Source organism: Adiantum capillus-veneris, chromosome 2 (assembly GCF_014529385.1).
Source record: "Adiantum capillus-veneris isolate H3 chromosome 2, ASM1452938v2, whole genome shotgun sequence".
Lineage (NCBI taxonomy): Eukaryota > Viridiplantae > Streptophyta > Polypodiopsida > Polypodiales > Pteridaceae > Adiantum > Adiantum capillus-veneris.
The window spans coordinates 180,032,660-180,052,713 of record NC_140932.1 but is presented as its reverse complement, the minus strand read 5'-3'; the positions used below and the strand labels follow the sequence as shown (position 1 = coordinate 180,052,713).

Here is a 20,054-nt window from a genome sequence, read left to right as displayed (position 1 = left end):
CAATTCAGAGCCTAGCAGAATTCACTCGTCGCTTCATACGTCTAAATCTGGTGGAAGCAAGAAGGATGGTGCTCAGCTGTGAAAGGCACATTAAGAGTGGGCGATCAACAGTAGCTGGTGTAAAGAGTTCAAACCAGATTATTTCTTCCATCTGCACTATATGTACTCTTGTTCTGATTAGTTCCAAACTGAAGTTTGGAAAGTTGACAACTTCATAGAACAAATCAATCTCATCCTTCATGTGCATAACCTGCTAACACCAAAGACCATGTTGTCAAGTAGTGTTTTGGACTCATCAAGCTTGCCACATTGCCAAGCACAAAATGTTTCTGCAATAGCCCCACAATAGCCCCTAATTGCATAGGTGATTGCATCTGAAGGAAGGCCTTTCCTTCGCATCTGCTAAAAACATCCCAATGCCTCGTTGCCACAACCATGTGGTGCATATCTCATGAAAACATCCCATCTATGAAAAAGCGCCTTTCTTTTGCATCTGGTGAAAAATCTGATTGATTCGTTATTGCCATAGCCATGTTGGGTATATCCTGTAGTGCACCACATTTGGCATACACATCAACCAAGGCAGTGCCAAGCACGACATCTTTTTCCAAGAGCCTCTGACTAACAATATAATTGTGAATTTTCTTGTTAGTATCACCATCAAAAAGCGTACAAGCATGACTTCTCTCGCGTCCAACATGTTAAAAATAAGTATGTAGTAAAAAGTGTCGCACCGTGGACGAACCTCTAGCCAAAATTTTAAATTTGCCTTCTACGCTAACGAAGTAAAAAGGGTGGAGAGAGAGAGAGAGAGAGAGAGGAAGAAGAAGAAGAAGAAAAGAGTTTTAACGTAGTAGGAAACTATCCCAAGAAACCTTAAAGATCTAACCGACGAGGACAACTAGAGACCTATTACGAGAGAGAGAGAGAGAGAGAGAGAGAGAGAGAGAGAGAGAGAGAGAGATTCTTTCCTTGATTATAAATTGTACACTTGCGAAAAATTGAATTTATAAATCTCTAGTATGCCTACGCTTTGATCAAGACAATGCACTCTTTTATTTATCCACACAAGCAGACAATCGAGCTGATGCCGGTAGTTGCCTTTTAAAGATCTAGAATCCAGAGAGAGAGAGAGAGAGAGAGAGAGAGAGAGAGAGAGAGAGAGGTGAAATGAAATGTTATATTAACGCCTTCAAAAGGCCAAAGTGACCTATGAGACCAAAAAGTTACAATGTGGTGGATCTAATACAAAGTCAGAGTAACAAAATAACAACATAACAAAACAAAAAATACTATGGGATCCTAGACTGGTCGATGTGAACTACGCAAAACGAGCGGCTGGCTGGGATAGCTAAATCACAAGAGATCTAGCATCGGTCGTCGGCGGATCTCATCAATCTCCTCCATGGTTAGTAGTATGACCGGGCGTCATGCATGCCTGGCCAGAGTGCTCCGAATCTTATGAGAGAGGACCTGTTATTCACTCGTGTTGGTGGCAATTCTGCTCATCTGTGGTGTTGACAGTGGCAAGATGGTTTATGGATGCTTGTTTTTTTGCACAGCCTGCACCTCCTCCTTGCATTTGCCCATCCCGTCACACGCACCTGCTTGGGCAGCCCACCCAGCCCATAGAAGAGTGCCTGCCATTGCAGCCCTTGCATGATGTCGAGATTGATCACCTGCACTCTCTCCTACCATTATGAAGTGACCGAACTTCACCAGCAACACGGCCTGATTAAGAAATCATGCTATGAGGCCACCCCTCACAGCCCCTTGTCATAGCCATCACCATATCTTCCTGCTGCACAATCCCTGGTTGAAGGAGCACCCAGACAATTAAGCATGCAAATTAACCAACTGATGTCACTGGGAGCTTGCAAGCAAACCGACAAATCGGCCGACGAGCTCCACATGCATAATCTTGCAATATACCTTCACCAAACAAAACGTTGTGTGGAAGGCTAAAATCTATATTAGATGAAATGCAAGTGTAGGGCTCAAATTACTTTCGATACATCATATTGTGATTGTGAATAATAAACCATAGTTTCAATCATAAAGGTAGGTGAAAATTTCAGTGACAGTCTGATTAAATAACATCGCATATTGCAAAAATTACATGAAATTTCTGTACATGTTGGCATGCAAGCAATGAAGTGGCAAGACTTACAAAAACCATCTACAAATACCCTTTCGTATGATGTTCAAACTTCTGACTGCATTTCAAAAACTTAAAGTGATGAATCTGAGCTACACTATGCCTGCCTGTTGGGCATTCCATTTCTGAAACAGAATTCCTTTATTTCTACCCACAAAAACCACAAAAAAACAGTTCTTCAAGGTCTGTTTAAGGGAGTAAAGGACTCGCTTTGGGCCGACTCTGGCTTTGAAGGATTGTAAGGCTTTGAGCGCCAATTATTTTCCCTCAAGCCAAAGGGCAAACACGAAACTTCAGGGCGTACAATCACAAATAGTTACGATGATCCAATGTCCTCAGATCAACTTTGATCTCCTCCAGTCCAAACCTGCAGAAAACATTATGTCTTCAGAGTCTTTAATAGACACCAAACCAAATAAGGTCCTATGTTCAAACTGCCATTCAGTCGAAAGACAGCCTTATCAAGGAAAGATATGGTGAGAGAGAAAATATTAACATCGCACATGCAGAAAAGGACATCATTCTTACACAAACCAAAGTTCCAACATATAGAGGTCAGAAGATGCACTGAAAGCAAGGATAACTCGAAAGACTTTCTAAAAAGGTTATGCTTAGGAAAAGATAACCATCATTTTATGTCATTGAGTTTTCTCTCGCAAGTTGCCCAAAAAATCTGGGTCCATCGAGAGCAAAACAAGATCAATTCAATTGCAAAGACACCTAAGTAGCTGGGTATCTAATATGCCAGCAAACACTCTGTCTCTGTGTTCGTGAGGAAGGAATGGGGAGGCATAAATAACCGGTACAAGTGTTTATTTTGCATAGTTCATTGGTTCTTTTGTACTTAAGAGAACCCTCCTGTTACACGTCAGTAACACTGTCATGAACTACGCCATGACAGAAAGAGGAGATAAGGAGCTTGTATTCACCACCCAACCATAGAGGGCTGGAGAGTGCTAAATGAACCGCACATCATATGCATAAAGTGATAAAAATAACAACTCAATGTTTGAGTATAATGAGGCCTAACTATCCAGCCTAACTTGGCCACACACGAGCACAACTGACGAGGAGTACTATGTGAGGGCTATGTATACATCAAGGTGGGTGGCCTGTATGAAGAATGCAAAATGAACCACTATGGAGGTGCGTAATGCCATGTGATGTGACCATGGTCCAGACTGAAAAGAACTGAAGATCTCGCACATCTCTGCAGAAAAGAGTATATACCCCTGACTGCTACCTTGGAGGAGTGAAATCGGCCCGTGGAGGTAGGCTTTGGCTTTCACCCGAAATTCTTTATTTAACTTTACGACACAAAGGAACTTCACGAATAAGCCTGTGACTGGAATTCAACACTTCAAGACGAACCACGGCCTAGCAACTAGAGCGCTACCAAGCAGACAACGACACCCTGTTGGCCCCAAAGACTGGCGCCCCTTTCGGTATTTCTTTATTCTTATTATACTTGAGAAAAACATGTAAACTTCTACAAGCTGTCCCACTTTTATCGGGCTGAAATTCCTCTACTCCAACCCGATTTCGGCAACATACCCACAGTAGAAGTCTCCACGGATAAAATCCCAGGCAAACATAGACTTTCCACGCACTTTAGAGCTCTCTGCAAAACCTGACGAGAAATTGCAGCTCGCTGAATTCTCTGTTTTGCGCTCCGATCCACGTGCCGATCACTTTTCTGGGTAGCCCTCGAGCTATCACACCTGTAGGGTCACTCGCCCCTTGAATTAGACGAGATTCCTCGTGGGAAATCTCTCTAAATTGACCTGTACAAGCACTCAATGCTTTCCCGAGGCTCCCCTAACAAATAAACGATCCGAACCCTTGCACCTAGCCCTCACCAAGCTCTCCAAACCTGTCCATGGCTATAATTGCAGGTTTTTGACCCAATTTCGCCAACATAACTACCCAAATATCCCTGTAGGTCAAAAGTACACGTCAAGGACACTTTCCCTTGCGGTATGGAAGCTTTCCAGTGAGCTGCATGTCAATTTCAGCATGCTGTAATTTTCTGTTTTGCCACTTTTAGGTGCCTACTGCCCTGTACAAGCATCCCGAGGCCTTTCCGAGGCTCCCCTGGCAATTCCCTGCAGTTTAGGTGCGAAACCCTAAACCTGCAAAAAAACACAGCAGGCTGTAATTCTCTGTTTTGGAGCGGGTCGAGTGGAGCGAGCACGCCTACGCGTGTCTCAGGTGCTCCCGCAAGCAATGGGACAATTCCCCTATAAATCGGACAAGTTTTCACGCAAGAAAACTCTCCATTTTCGCATTCCTTCGCGTTGGAAATGTGCGTACCTGAAGGGGATTAGCAATTAGCTAATCCGGTTCCTGTACATAAGGCTCTAGCCTTGGCAAACGCGCATAAAACCCCCATAATTGTACATGGTCATCTGAGAAGCCCAACTAGTGGGGCATTACCATATGTGCAAAGGAGAGAGAGAGAGAGATGCGCGAGAGCAAATCATCGCGCATAGAGCAAGGGAGAAGGCAAGCTTTCCATTAAAGCTGTGAGCACTTGCACCCACTACTCACACACACTGTGTAGCACTTAATGAAGAAAATCAACCTCCTCTCTCAATTTGAGCGCCCCCTCTTCATGCAGGTCTAGCAGATCAGCCTCGAGCCGCCATGTGTCCCTTATGCCTCTTTTGAGTTAACTTCCTAGTACCCACCAACTTATAAGTGTTGCGAGGGGCCTAAATGACTTTGAATTGAGCCTAGACACCCTTTTACCGCTCGTATTCCAGTGCTGATTAGCCCGACCAACTCGTGGTGACTTGTCCTTCTCGACTGCGGGTGAAACTCTCGGCCATTGGCTGTTTCACACTGGCCACGCAATGTCCGGTCATTTGCAACTTCAAAAAGAGGGTCCCAAAAATTAAACAAAAATCATCGGAAAGAAACCAACAACTCAAGTTAGCAATTGCCACGTCCTCGTGACAAGGAGCCTCCTGAAGTATGTCTCACGATACTGGGAATAGATGGAAGTTGGAACAAGAAAGGTAGCATTGAGGAAGTCCAGAAGCTTGCTCGCTGAAAACCTAAAAACGACCACTTTGCACATGCAATTACCAAAAACAGAAATTTGTGTGCGTAAGCATAAAAGGCGGTACTCAGTCCTCACATTTATGGTAACAAAAAATGAAGAGGAATGGCTCTGACAGAGCATGCATGAGTGTTTTTCGATGATATTCATGGTGTTATACAGATTGCCATGAAATATTTATGTCCAGGTGAAGAAACGACTATGCCTCGCACAGCCAACCCCCTCTGGAACATTCACACCAAGAACCCAGAGATTGTAAAGACTCCACAGCAATCCCGACCATACAAATATTGTGGGATGCACAAGACAAGCACCGTCACTTGTATCATTAAACACTTGACGGGAATAGGTTGTACTACCAATTGAGGACCGTGCAAGAAGGTGCCTCCTAAGGTAAAAAATCGGCTGATTGCACCATATAGCAGCCAAGGTACAGGATGGAACGTTTAATACATGGCATACAATACGCATACTAGACTTATTTTTTAGAATAAAAAATAAAATACGTTGACCTTTTACATATGGTCCTTTAATAAAGATAAACGAAGCCGTTGCACCTCCTCAATGACTCTTCAAATGTTCGACCATAGCATACATAAGCAAGCACCATAAAGCTCTAAAATCGCTTGATCAAAAAGACATTAAAATAGAAACATTTTGAGCAAAAAAACGCTAGAATAGAAAACATAAAATTGCACACAAATTCCCATCAATGCAAACGAAGGCAGTGGTAGACAAGGTACACAAGATGATCTTCATGATGCCCTTCTTGGAGACCTTGGGGATACGGGCACACAGGATCAGACAGGAGGAAGTTGTGAGCCTAGTTCTCAAGCTCATACTAGCAAGAAGATGGAGGAGGATGAGGATGTATTTTTTGAGGATGTTAATGATACAGAGGATGCCATAGGGCCTCCGCATACCACCTTGCCCTCGCGTATGCATACTCAATTTCGGATCAAGGAGCAACAAAAGGTGACAGAGATAGAGATTGCTCGCACTCTTATTAAGTGCAACATCTCCTTCAATTTATTACGAATTGACAGGTGGAAAAGGATCGTAAAGCCTATTGCTCGGGTTGGTCCCACAGATACATGGATTGGTTTAGATTACAAGAAGATGCGCATGACAATGTTTGATGAGCAGAATGCTTTGATTGACTAGGCTTTGGTACTGTTGAGAGCAAGATGGAAACACCATCATTTAAGATGGTTGAAGTGGCATACGTCGACAACACAATTCTTGTGTCGTCTTGCCTTGGCACTTACTTTTGCGAACCGAGGATGCAGGGAAGGTCGGGAAATATATCATAGGTTAGTCCATATGCACGCACATCCCGTAGATTGAGGTTGGTGTAGAGAATGAAGTACAGGTTTTCACTGATAATGCATCAAATTGCAAAACAATGGGTGACGTGATCTTAGCAAAGTTTCCTAGCATAGTTCGGACCCCATGTGCTACACATCGCCTTGATTTACTCCCTTGGGTGTTACCTATTGTGTCCGATGCCACAAAGAACCACTTTCTTTTGCAAGAAGCACTAGGCATTTGCTATCTTTAGGAGCCACAACGAGTTGGATATGGTTTGGCCTTCAAAAACCAGGTTTGCCTACATGTATTTGGTGCTCAACAAGCTCTTCAAGCTGAAGGATTCATTGAAATTTGATGCAAATGGTGGTGGATCCCAAATGGAGAGAGATGCACAATTCCCACCACGGCCACTAACTACATCCAGAGGCGAGTTCTTGATGAGACCTTTTGGGCAGAGGTGCAGATGTCACAGACTGCCGATGTGTCAACCACTAAAGACCAAAAGGGTTAGGACTCCCTGAGCCTAACCCTAGCCCATTTATAGATCCCGACCGAAAGGGTTAAACCCTAGCAGAAGCAACACAAGAAGAAAACCTGCCAATTGGCCCGGGGGGCCTAAAAGTCGAAGTGATTACAGATCATTAACCGTCTAAAATAAAGCAAGACAACCACACACGCACACAAATTGCATGAAGGCTGATGACGTGGCATGTTGTACAGACACGGAACATCCTGGATTTCGCGTTGCTAACCGTACGGATTTCCATGAATAGTGCTGCTAGCTTTTGGTGCCAGAGTTTGGATCCCCTTGATTTTAGATCACAGGCTTTTCATGTAACAACTTTCGGATGGGCCTAGGGCCTTTAAATAAGTGTTGTGGGCTCTCTCTGGGGTAGTCTACCCGTGGGAGATGCAGAGCAAAGCCAAAGAGTTGTATCTAGTTGAAGCAATATAAAGAAATGCCGAAAGAGGCGCCATTGTTTTGGGCCATTGCAATCTGAGCGTGGAACTCCACCACTCTGCGTCTCATGTGGATTCTCTCATTCTTTCTATACAGTTAATTGAAGTGCTAATCATCTATCTCAATCTGTTCTTTTTAGTTGGCATGTGGTGCCTATCTTGTTACAATGGTATCGGCGAGTGCAGACAGATAGGAGGGCGCTAGCAGAACGAAGAGGGAGAGAGAGAGAGAGAGAACTACTCGATAGATGGGGGGAATAAGTGAGTGAGTAATAATTGACTCACCTTCCCTTTATTAAAATGTATAGGACCAATTTAAAGTTAGTGGCCAAGTTCAATGTGAACTTGGCCAAAGGTTAATAACCTTTAAAACTATACACAAAGGGGGTTGATGAGCACGAAGCGGTGTGTGCAAGTGAAAGAGCACGCGAAGAAGTGCAGGGTGTGCACCTTGGAGAGGGGCGAGTGCAGACAAATAGGAGGGCGCTAGCAGAACGAAGAGAGAGAGAGAGAGCGCTACTCGATAGATGGGGGGAATAAGTGAGCGAGTAATAATTGACTCACCTTCCCTTTATTAAAATGTATAGGACCAATTTTAAGTTAGTGGCCAAGTTCAATGTGAACTTGGCCAAAGGTTAATAACCTTTAAAACTATACACAAAGGGGACCATTTGGGCCTTTAACCCAACAACCTCCCACTTAAAGGCATAAACGGCCCCTTTAAGCTATGTGACTCCCATCATCTCTATGCCTAGATGATATTGTGCTTTGGATAAGCACTTAGTGAGAGCATCTGCTGGATTTTGTGATGTATGGACCTTAGCCAATGTAATAAGGCCATCCTCAAGCACTTCTCGAATGAAGTGATACCGCACATCAATATGCTTTGTGCGTGCATGAAACATGGATTCTTTGTCATAGCAACAATTGCAATAGAGAAACATAGCACATTTTTCACCAGCCATGTGTCACAATCTTCAATTCAATTCCAATGGTCCTTTACTATAGCAGAGGCATTTGTTTTTAGTCCCTTTCAAGTACCTCATAATGGACTTCACTGCAACCCAATGTCCCTTTCAAGTACCTCATAATGGACTTCACTGCATCCCAATGCAACCTACCTGGATAAGCCATAAACCGGCTCACAACTCCCACTGCATGGGCTATGTCAGGCCTAGTAGCAACCATAGCATACATAAGTGAACCACAGGCTGAAGCGTAAGGCACACTTTGCATGACATTGGCTTCTTCCTTTGACTTGGGACAAGCATCCTTGGAGATTTTGACATATGGCTGTAATGGCACGCCAAGAGGCTCTGCTTCAGCCATGTTAAATCTGTCCAGCACCTTTTCAATGTACTTTTCTTGCGACAAATACAATAGGCGCTGGTCTCTTTGCCTTCTAACATGCACTCCAAGTATATGTTAAGCTGCCCCAAGGTCTTTCATTGAAAATGCAAATTTCAGTTGCCTTTAAGAGCATCAACTGAGCTTCTTTTCTTTGCAGCTATCAACATATTCATCAACATAGAGCACAAGAATGATAGGGCTGCCATCCTCATCACGTTTGGTATACAAACAATGGTCTGCATGGCTTCTTTTGTAACCATGTTTAAGCATCAAGCGATCAAACTTCTTGTACCATTGTCTACATGATTGTTTCAGCCCATACAAGCTTCTATTGAGCATACATACCAAATGTTCCTTGCGGGGCTGCCATCCTCATCACGTTTGGTATACAAACAATGGTCTGCATGGCTTCTTTTGTAACCATGTTTAAGCATCAAGCGATCAAACTTCTTGTACCATTGTCTACATGATTGTTTCAGCCCATACAAGCTTCTATTGAGCATACATACCAAATGTTCCTTGCCAGGAATAACAAAACCCTCGGGTTGCTTTATGTAAAGCTCTCTTCCACATCACCATGCAAGAAAGCGGTATGTACATCCATTTGGTCCATTTCCAAATCAAGAGCGGCCACTATGGCAAACAATACACGCAAAGTGGTCATCTTCACAACAGGAGAGAACACTTCCTGAAAGTCTATGCCCTTGGTTTGAACATATCCCTTTGCAAATAGCCTTGCCTTATACTTGGGTTTTGCATCAACTGTCTTGATTTTATACACCCACTTGTTAGGAATAGCCTTCCTTCCTTTGGGCAATTCCACCAAATCCCAAGTATGATTAGCATGCAAAGCTTTAATCTCTTCCTGCATAGCAAGCTCCCACTTGTCGCTGTGCTCACATGTCTTTGCCTCTTTGTACGTCAGAGGCTCTCCCTCATCTATCAACATAATGTAATGCAAAGAGGGATCATATCTGCTCACAGGCCGTCTTTGACGAGTAGACCGCCTCACCCAATGATCCACATTATCCGGCAATGGGTTTACATCAGGTGGCATGATAAAATCATCAACAATGGGCTGTTGTACATCATTTTCAGCACCATTTTCAGCATTGTTTCGTGGCTGCAAATGCCCTTCAGGAGCCTCAATTTGTTGTCCAACATCATCTGGCTCAAACACCACTGGATCATCTACATTTTCAGCCATATGTGGTGCATCCTGAGGGTCAAAAATAGGCCTAACAGCTGGCTGGTCATGCTGAAATTTGACCCTTTTATGGTCATGCTTTGAGACACAATTGTTTTGAAGCAGCCTTGCCTCATTAAAAACAACATCCCGGCTGCGTACAACCCTTTTGAGTTGAGGTAACCAAATCCTGTAGCCCATTTCGCCTTCTTCACCATATCCCATGAAAAGGCCTTTAATGGACTTGGCATCTAGTTTGCTCCTCAACTCGGGTCTAACATGTACAAAAGCTTCGCAACCACAAATGCGTAAGTGATCGTATGAAGCAGGCTTGCCAGACCAAACCTCTTCAGGGATGTCACCTTTCAAAGACATGTGAGGGCATCGATTGCATATATGCACTGCAGTTTTCAAAGCTTCTCCCCAAAATCCATGAGAGAGATTAGCTGTGGACAGCATGCATCTCACCCTCTCACAAAGTGTCCTATTGAATCTTTCAGCCACACTATTAGAAGAGGGGCTGTATGGCACAGTAAGCTCCCTCTTAATGCCTAAATTTTCACAAAATTTATTAAATTCAGCACTTGTGAACTCCCCCCCATTGTCCGTAGGCAAGCATTTTAGCTTTCGACCTGTTTGGGTGGTCACAAATGCATGAAATCTCTTAAACGCAGCAAAGGCTTCATCCTTAGATTTAAGCAAATAAACCCAAATTTTCCAAGAATGATCATCAATAAAGGAGACAAAATAGCATGCACCTCCCATAGACTTAGTAGGCATGCTACATACATCAGAATGTACAAGATCAAGCACACAAGATTTACGAGATACACCGGAGTAATAAGAACGCTTTACTTGCTTGCCATATTGACATTCATTACAAAAGTCAAGCTTTGTGCCTTTAGCATCAAGCTTGTTCAAAGTACAAAGCTTAGAAAGGCCCTTTTGGCTCATATGGCCAAGCCTCTTGTGCCACAACTCCATGTGAGAGTTAATTTCAACCAATGCAATAAACTTGCCCAACACGGCCTTTCCATGCATGCAGTAAAGTGTCCCTTTCTTTGTGCTCTTTACAATCAGCCTTGAGCCTTTAGTCATTTTCCATGATCCTCTCTCAAACAAGATGCTGTAACCATGCATATCCATCTGACCAACAGAAAGCAGACTCTTCTTGATTCCCGGCACATATCTAACATCATGCAAAACAAGTTCATTTGTGCCATCTATGGAGAGATGCACAGTGCCAATACCCTCAATGGAACATGCATGATTGTTTCCAAGGTATACATGGCCACGCTTGCCTGCATCAAAAGTAGAGAAACACTCTTTGATAGGAGTCACATAAAATGAAGCACCGGAATCAACAATCCAAGTCTAGGATAATGCATCATTGACAGTCAACAAAGCATCAATAAGATCACTCTTGGTGACCTGCATGTCCTGTGAATGAACATTAAGAGAGGCATCAATGTCATAAGCATCATCATCTGACAAAGTGGCACACAAGATGTCCTCTACATCTGACAGCTCCTCAATCACAACACTAGAAGCCACATTGGCCTTCTCTTTGTCCTTCGAGCTATCCTGTGCATCTGTCTTGACTCCCTTCTTCTCTTTCTTTTTGTCTCCGCCATTCTTTTTCCGTTCTAACTTGGCTTTGTAGTTCCTGCAATCGGGTTTCTTGTGACCTTTCCTACCACACAGATAGCAAGTCACATCACCCTTGCCTTTGCTGGCATTTCCCCTTTCCTTACTCTTACTCTTACTCCTTTGTGCATAGGCATTCTTCTTTTCTGTCCTGCCTCTAACCATGTTGGCAGAGCTACCTCCCTCTTCACTTGCTTTCCTCCTGATTTCCTCATTCAAGATAGAACCCCTAACACCATCAAAGGTCAAATTGAGGTTATTCGACAATGAAACCGCCAATGTTTCCCATGACTCACATACGGTCATTAGCAAGAAGATAGCTTTCAGCTTATCATCAAAAGGGGGCAAGCCTGAATCCTGTAACTGCGACAAAGTACCTGCGAACAACAACAAGTGCTCTGCAGCGCTCTTGGACTCATCTAGTTGCATGCCAACAAGTTTTCGCATCAAATGCACTTGGTTGACAGGCGTTGTATTCTCATACATCCCCTTCTCCCACACATCAAAAGCACTTGTGAGACCTTTCACATCAATGACTGTCTCATCGGTCATGGCCATTTTAATGTATGTAACAGCCTTCCTGTTTAGGCTAACCCATGCTTCATCCGTCATATTCTGTGGCTTTACCTGTTCAAGTGCTTCTTCACAATCCTTAAGAAATAGGATTCCCTGGATCCTGTCTTTCCAAAGATCGAAACCTGTTCCATCGAACCTCAGAGATTCTTCACATCCGAAGAAGATGAGCCCATAGTTGCACGAATAAGAGGGCTAATACGCTGAATTTTTTGGGCAAAACAAGGTGGTAAGGTACGTAAGGTACGGTACGTATTCGGTACGACCTGTACGTAGTACCGAATGGATAGAGTTGTTAGGTACGTAAAATTCGTAGGTTTTTTTTTTTTAATTCCAAAAACCTACAATACGGTCTATACTTGATAAAAAATTCATAAGTATCACTCCAAGGATGTTACTTCACTATTCTATAAACCAAGGCAAAGCTTTCATACGAGTTTCTGATCGTGCTTGCCCTCCTATATGCACCACTGCAATGACGTTCGTGTGTGCTCTATAAATGCAAGTTGTGTCGAAATGTCTACAAAACTAGGTGTTGGGATAAGGCTAAAGAAGGGCAAACCAAAAATTCCTGCCACAATAGGGTTTATTTCCACATATTACCCACAGCACTGCAGCCAAAAAAAAAAAAAAACGTACAGTACGGTACCGTACGATACAGACGTACCGTACCGTACAGATCCGTACGTACGTACGGATCCTACCTTGGGGCAAAATGCACAAAAACCGGAGTATAGCCTCACAAAGGTGTGCACTACAGCTCTAAATGGTCACAGGAGCAATTTGGGGCAAAATAGGTCAATTTAGGCACAAAAAACAATTTCTGAAATCTATGCGCAGGAAATTTCAACGGGCCAATTTGTGCTCAAAAACAACAATTTTAGTTGTTTTTAACCTCATAGAACATACATAAGGCTAATACATAGCCTTTAGAAGCATGTATGAGCAAAAGCCCCAATTTGTAGCATCAAATTGCACAAAATCGAGCCACAAATGGTCATACATAGCCAAAACTTGTCAAATGTGCGTAGATTGCATCAATTTGCACTTTCCCCAATGTAGTCGCATCATAAAAACACTTGCAAAATCCTGCGTAAATCTGAAATTTGCTGAAAACACCTGTTTTGGGACCTGTTTTTCGGCAATTTCAGTGTTTTCAAGTAGCGGGGACTTAGCAAAGATGTTCCCACACCTTAATACATCATTTGCAAAACCTGTATTTTGCTGTTATAACCTGTAATTTGCTGATTTTGATCTAGTTTCAGCCTATTTTAGGTCGATTTGACTTGCCAGGAGCTCTCTAGTGTCCGGGGACGAGTCCTTTGGCGATGAAATTGCAAAATCTCACGCGAAAGTTGACCTCCTTGGCTGAAAATCAGCGTTTGCAGGTTTGGGAGCAAACCCTAATTGGGCTCTGATACCAATTGATGAGCGCAAAGCGGTGTGTGCAAGTGAAAGAGCATGCAAAGAAGTACAAGGTGTGCACCTTGGAGAGGGGCGAGCGCAGACAAATAGGAGGGCGCTAGCAGAACGAAGAGGGAGGGGGAGAGAGAGAGAGAGAGAGAGAGAGAGAGAGAGCTACTCGATAGATGGGGGGAATAAGTGAGTGAGTAATAATTGACTCACCTTTCCTTTATTAAAATGTATAGAACCAATTTAAAGTTAGTGGCCAAGTTCAATGTGAACTTGGCCAAAGGTTAATAACCTTTAAAACTATACACAAAGGGGGCCATTTGGGCCTTTAACCCAACAGAAGAAACAACAAGAGAAGAGGAGATGAAGGAGAGTTCGTTTTTGCCCTGAGAAACACAAAAGAAACATGCTTTTGATGCTTTTCTATTTTTCAAAGGTCCCTAAAAATCTCTGCTAACGGTTGAGAATTTGGATATGCAACAGAAGCCAAAGTTGATCCTCTCGACGAGCTCTACTTAGTGCATCAAGACACCCCTTAAAGATCAGTGTGGTACAGAGCTTACTCCACAGAGCTTACTCCACAGGAGTGGTGCAGTGAGAGAGAGGAGTGTTGGGAGCTCATCAGTGGCCTGACACTCTGGTTCATTTGGCGGGCCCATTGCTTCCGCATCTTTGAGGCTCGCCCTGTGCCACCAGCAAAGACTGTTCGCGATTTTTGGCTAGAGCTGATCCACTCTCAGAGGACAGCTCGAGGGACTCCAGGGCAGCTCCGACCGCATGCGGGAGCGCAGAGAGGCTTTCCTTCGACTCTGGCGTCCTGGGCCTTTCTACACCATGGTCCAGGGTGTACTCTGTTGGCACTACCGACAACCTATGTGGCTTTTCCCTCCCCCCATTTCTTCATTTAGCCCCATTGTATATATGCTGGTTTTTTCATTAGGAAAGTCTCCCACCATGGTTGTTGTAGCCCTCTCTTCAAGAGGTGATTGTAGCCCTATGGGCAGTTTCAGTAACTAATAGAAGGATCTTTTTCTCGGGGAAAAAAAAAAAAGATCAGTGTGGTGGGAATTTTGCTACGCCAAAATATCAAGAGCTCTGATATGGAATGAGAAAATTGAATGACCCTCAAGATTGACCCTCAATAATTTTTCTAACTTGAGTTGTTTTGCGGATATAATCGTCCATTCTTTCAAGAAGAGGGGGATCTCACAAATTGCTGATGTGTCAACCACTACAGACTAAGAGGGTTAGGACTCCCTGAGCCTAACCCTAGCCCACCTATATGGGCCTAAACCCTAGCAAAAACAGCAAAAGAAGAAGACCTAGCAACTTACTGAAGATTGGCCGACGAGGTGTCTAAAAGTCAAAGTGGGTTAGGATTTTTAATCCTGACCCGATCAACTTACAGATCATTGGCCGAGGGACCTAAACCCTAAAATAGTAAGACAAACACACACACAAATTGTGTGAAGGTGGATGACATCGCATGTTGTAGGGACCATCCCGGATTTTGCCTTGCTGATCGTACGAAATTCCATGAATGTGCATACTAGGTTTTGGTGCCAGATTTTGGACCCCCTTAATTTTAGATCACATGCTTTTCATGTAATTGCTTTTGGATAGGGTCTTTAAATATGTGTTGTGGACTCTCTCTCTCTCTCTCTCTCTCTCTCTCTCTCTCTCTCTCTCTCTCTCTCTCTCACACATATGATGTCACCATCTCTAGAGAACTCCCATATGTCATCATCCAAAATAGAGAAGGGGGACTGTCTCTGGGTGGTGCATAAACTGACATACTCGGGGGAAAGTAGCAAATAGCAATGTAAAGATATCTACCTGTCTCTGCTCTCACTCTCACCCACATACACCTAGCTTGCTCGTCCCTGCGGGCTATATGTATCAATGGCTGCAACTCCTCCCTGAATAACACTGCCACTCCTCCTGAGCCCCTCCCTCTGTGCTCTGATCGTGTCTCCTATCTACAGGCTGTCTCCCATCTATATGCACTAATGTGAGGCATAGATTGCCCCGAGGCCTGATGTGTCTCAGAGTAGAAGACAATGTCTCTTCCCGTAAAACTATCCTCAAAAGCACCCACATCAAGGCGCGTAGATCCATTACAATTCCAGGTGGCAACTTTGAGTGTGGTCCCATAGGTCTCGCACCATCATGTGCACCGCTCTACAATCACCACCCGGCCATCTCTGTAGAAGGTATAACAAACTGTTGACGTATCGAAATCCTAATTCTGCTGAAACCCTAATCCTACAATCAAAAACCCTAATTCTGCTGAAAGCCTAACCCTAAAATCAGAAACCCTAATTTTGCCCGAAACCCTACTCTTGCTGAAATCCTAACCCTAAAATCAAAAACCCTAATTCTGTCCAAAACCCTAACCCTAAAATCAAAAACCCTAACCCTAACCCTAATCCTGATTTGCTGACACGTGGCCATCTGTACAGACACTAGCGCGATTTACGAAAAGCTTGCAACTTTTGGCATTGCTTTTCTGGACCAAGTGCTTTTGAGTTTTGAAGGCTTTTCAATGTAATTGCTTTTTAGGCCAAGGGCCTTTAAATATGAGGTTAGGGCTCATTCTCTGGCATGCTTCCTAGAGAAGGTGCGGAGTCTGGAGTACCGGCTTGTACTGTGTTGATGCAATATAAAGAAATACCGAAAGGGGTGCCAAGGTTTGGGGCCAATACTCTCTGGGGTGGAATTCCGCCACTCCGTGTTGCGTGTCGTCTCTCTCTCTCTCAATTCAGTTGTTATTGAAGTGCTAAAAGTCTATTTCAGTCTGTTGTTTTCTATTGGCACGTGGTGCCCGTCTTGTGACAGTGGTATCAGAGCATCAGGAATGTGCTTTTCTGAAAGCATACCGGTCCTACAAAAGAGCAGATAGAGCTATTGGAATTTTATTTGAGGCATCTTCGCCCGCCAACCCGGACTTAATAGCCACCCCCACCCTTACTTCATCGCGCATCAGGCGCGCTCCCGTCTTCACCGCTCATGTCTTACAGGGTATAAGCCATTAAGATCACTTGCAAAGAAGGAACCGATATTTGTTTCGAGTCACTGTTTTTCTCAAAAGCAGTGCCATGCAGATGTTGATGTCTATAGCTACCAAGCCGCACACTCCAAGTACTTGGCAAGCTTTCAAGAGAAAAAAAAAATTGCCCGAAGTCATATGGTTTCTGACATCTTCCTTCAGAGTGCAACTTCTGGCATAGTGGGTTATCCTGAAATGCTTGCCATGGAAACCCTACCAGTTTATAACTTGAAATTTCTTGACATCTCTCAATAGATATCTCTTCACGAGCTGATGACCTTGGAGGTCTGATGTGACTGATATATCTTGGGACTACCATCGTCACCAACGAAAACACTGTTTGTCCAAGAGCTGATGGACCATGCTGTGCTCGGCCACGACCCTGTGGAAGAAACCTAACCCTAATTTTTGATGCAGGTTTCAGGATGGAAAGTCAGTCGACTTTTCGAGCTCGAATGATGTCGAGATAGCTTTTTAAGTTTGAGTTCAGTTTGATCTTGTTTGGTGATCCCGTTTGGAATTTGTTTGAAATGGATGGTTGTTAGGTGCAGCGGAATGATTGTTTGCGCTTTGCTCAAGATGAGTGCTCTGAACTATGCTCAAGGTTCCTTTTAGTTCTTATGGAAGGGAGAGCCTTCCGTTCTTAATGGAAAGTGCTATGATCACGAATAAAGTGAATGGACATTGTGCGTGCAAGTGTATGAGACTGAGAGATAGAGAGAAAAGAGATATGACACCAGAGACGTCGTAAAACCCTCCTCCGAAGGCCCCACTCTCGTCGGCGAGAGTGGTCTACTTATTGATTACACAAAGTGGTACAATGCGGATGCAATGGACTGATGCAACTTGGGACTATGCCGATGACGACGACGGTGGTGACGACGACTACTTTAGGGCTCAAATCTGTGGTCTTCTATCTGCTGAATTTCGGGGCTGTTTCGGTGGCTGAATGACTGTTTTGGCTGCGTTTTCATGGGCTGAAAATGGAGATCTTCTGCAATCATTTAAGGCTGAATCTGCAACTGTGTTTGATTGCTGAAAACACTGCTTCTTCTGCTTCGGAATGGCTGAAAACCAAAAACCTGAGGCTGCTCTGTCGCTAGCAAAAACGCTAGGCTGTTCTGGGTCTGCTGCTGGCGATCATGGTTGAAGACGCCAAGGCTGTGAGGGTCTTGGCGATGTCAACTGAAAACGCTAGGCTGAGTATCTGTCGGCGATGCACTGCTGTGGAAACGCCAGGGATGGGGAAGTGCTGAGGGTCCAAAAACGCTAGGCTATGGGAAAGCTTTGGCGCTTGAGGGTTCTTGCTGAGAAGAATGCTTGTTGAGCATGTGCTCCTGCTGCCTCTTCTGCCAGAAAGTGCTAACTTGGGTTTGCTTATATATTAACTTAGCAAAATTGCCCTACCTACTTTTGTTGGAAAGTCGCTTAAAAATAATAAGTGAAAAATACCAAAAATAGGGAAAATAGGCTAAATGCATTGGAAAATTCCCCTGACTGAATCTGATGGATTCTGAAGGGAATACTGATGATCATGCTGTGTGCAACCAGAGGATATGCATCTATACCAAGTGACTGGGCATGCACGGTCTACGAATAGACTCACAAAAGCCAGATCACTTCTAATCTAGACTTGACTGGACTGACTAAACCCTATTATGCTGTAGCTTGTCCACGGACACATAGGGTTGGATGTGTCACGTGACAATGGTATCTGTTTTGAACCTGTTTTGGTGCCAATTTGAATTGACTCTGGTTTGATACTGGTTTCAATGAATTATGATTGAAAAGTGCTGTTTTTTTTGTTTATTCATGCCCCGGACCCTTGTGGTTATTTATGGGGGGGTATTGTTGTTGTGACTCTCGGCCCAGACCTGGATGTTTATGCGGGAGGAGTATTAAGAAGTCTGAGCAGTGGTTACTCTCAGCACCTCCAAACGACGCAGGCTGCGGTCTGGGGGGCGTTTGGTTGTAAAAGGCCTCTATATCTCCCGGCCCGGACCTTTTTAGGTTATGCGGGAGGAGTGATGAGGGAGTCGTTGAATTGGATGAGATTGCCTAGGTATGTAATTTTAGTGCATCAAGACACCCGTGGAAAATCAGTATGGTCTGGGTGTGATGGCTAATTTTACTACGCCAGAATATCAAGGGTTCCGATCTGGACGAAAGGAGAAGCTAATTCCTTGATCAAAACAGCCGAAAGGAGAAGCTAACTCCTTGATCAAAAGAGCAGAAAGGAGAAGCTAACTCCTTAATAAAAACAGCAAACTAATTGTCCCTCGGAATGACCCTCGGAAATTTGTGAGCGAACTTGAGTTGTTTTGCAGATATGCTTTAATCGCAGACGATTACTCTCTTTCAAGAAGGGGAGATATAACAAACTGTTGATGTGTCGAAACCCTAATTCTGCTGAAATCCTAACCCTAAAATCAAAAACCCTAATTCTGTTGAAAGCCTAACCCTAAAATCAAAAACCCTAATTCTGCCCGAAACCCTAATCTTGCTGAAACCCTAACCCTAAAATCAAAAACCCTAATTCTGCCCAAAGCCCTAACCCTAAAACCAAAAACCCTAACCCTAACCCTAATCCTGATTTGCTGACACGTGGCCTGCTGTACGGACACAAGCGCGATTTACGAAAAGCTGACAGCTTTTGGCATTGCTTTTTTGGACCAAGTGCTTTGAGTTTTGAAGGCTTTTCACTGTAATTGCTTTTTAGGCCAAGGGCCTTTAAATATGAGGTTAGGGCTCATTCACTGGCATGCTTCCTGGAGAAGGTGTGGAGTCTGGAGTACGAGCTTGTACTGTGTTGATGCAATATAAAGAAATACCGAAAGGGGCGCCAAGGTTTGGGGCCAATACTCTCTGGGGTGGAATTCCGCCACTCCGTGTCGCGTGTCGTCTCTCTCTCAATTCAGTTGTTATTGAAGTGCTAAAAATCTGTTTCAGTCTGTTGTTTTCTATTGGCACGTGGTGCCCGTCTTGCGACAGAAGGCCGTCTTTCCCTTCTCCCTTGCCGCTTGAATCTCTGGCATTACCTCTCTCATATGCGCAAGCTCTGTGAGAGTGAGGTCATCTCCAAGGAATATGCCCGTTTTCTTTAGTGTAGGGTGCTTCTTCAAGAAGTCCTTCTTTGCCTCCATGGATGGGAAACGGATGATTAAAGCTCTCCCTTTTGAAGTCTCCCCATTGCCTTGTGTCTTCTTCCCTACCCTCCATGCCTTGTATGAGTAGCCTCACTACCCATCATGCGGAGAAGTTCTTCGACTTCCCCTTCCACATCATCTCGGTCTTTTAGACCGATTACTCTTATATGCAAGGCTCTAGTTTTCCGTCGTTGCTC

At 44.0% G+C, this 20,054-nt stretch overlaps 1 protein-coding gene across 2 annotated transcripts in view; it reads right to left on the bottom strand.

The window, feature by feature from the left end:
• Nucleotides 1-2,062: 2,062 nt before the first annotated feature.
• Nucleotides 2,063-20,054, bottom strand: part of MGP1 (MALE GAMETOPHYTE DEFECTIVE 1) — a 45,690-nt gene continuing 27,698 nt past the window's right edge. For both annotated transcript variants that reach the window (XM_086493154.1, XM_086493160.1), the window contains exon 7: nt 2,063-2,525. In XM_086493154.1, coding sequence (XP_086349280.1) covers nt 2,465-2,525 — 61 coding nt within the window. In that variant the 3' untranslated portion in view covers nt 2,063-2,464. The remainder of the gene's footprint in view (nt 2,526-20,054) is intronic.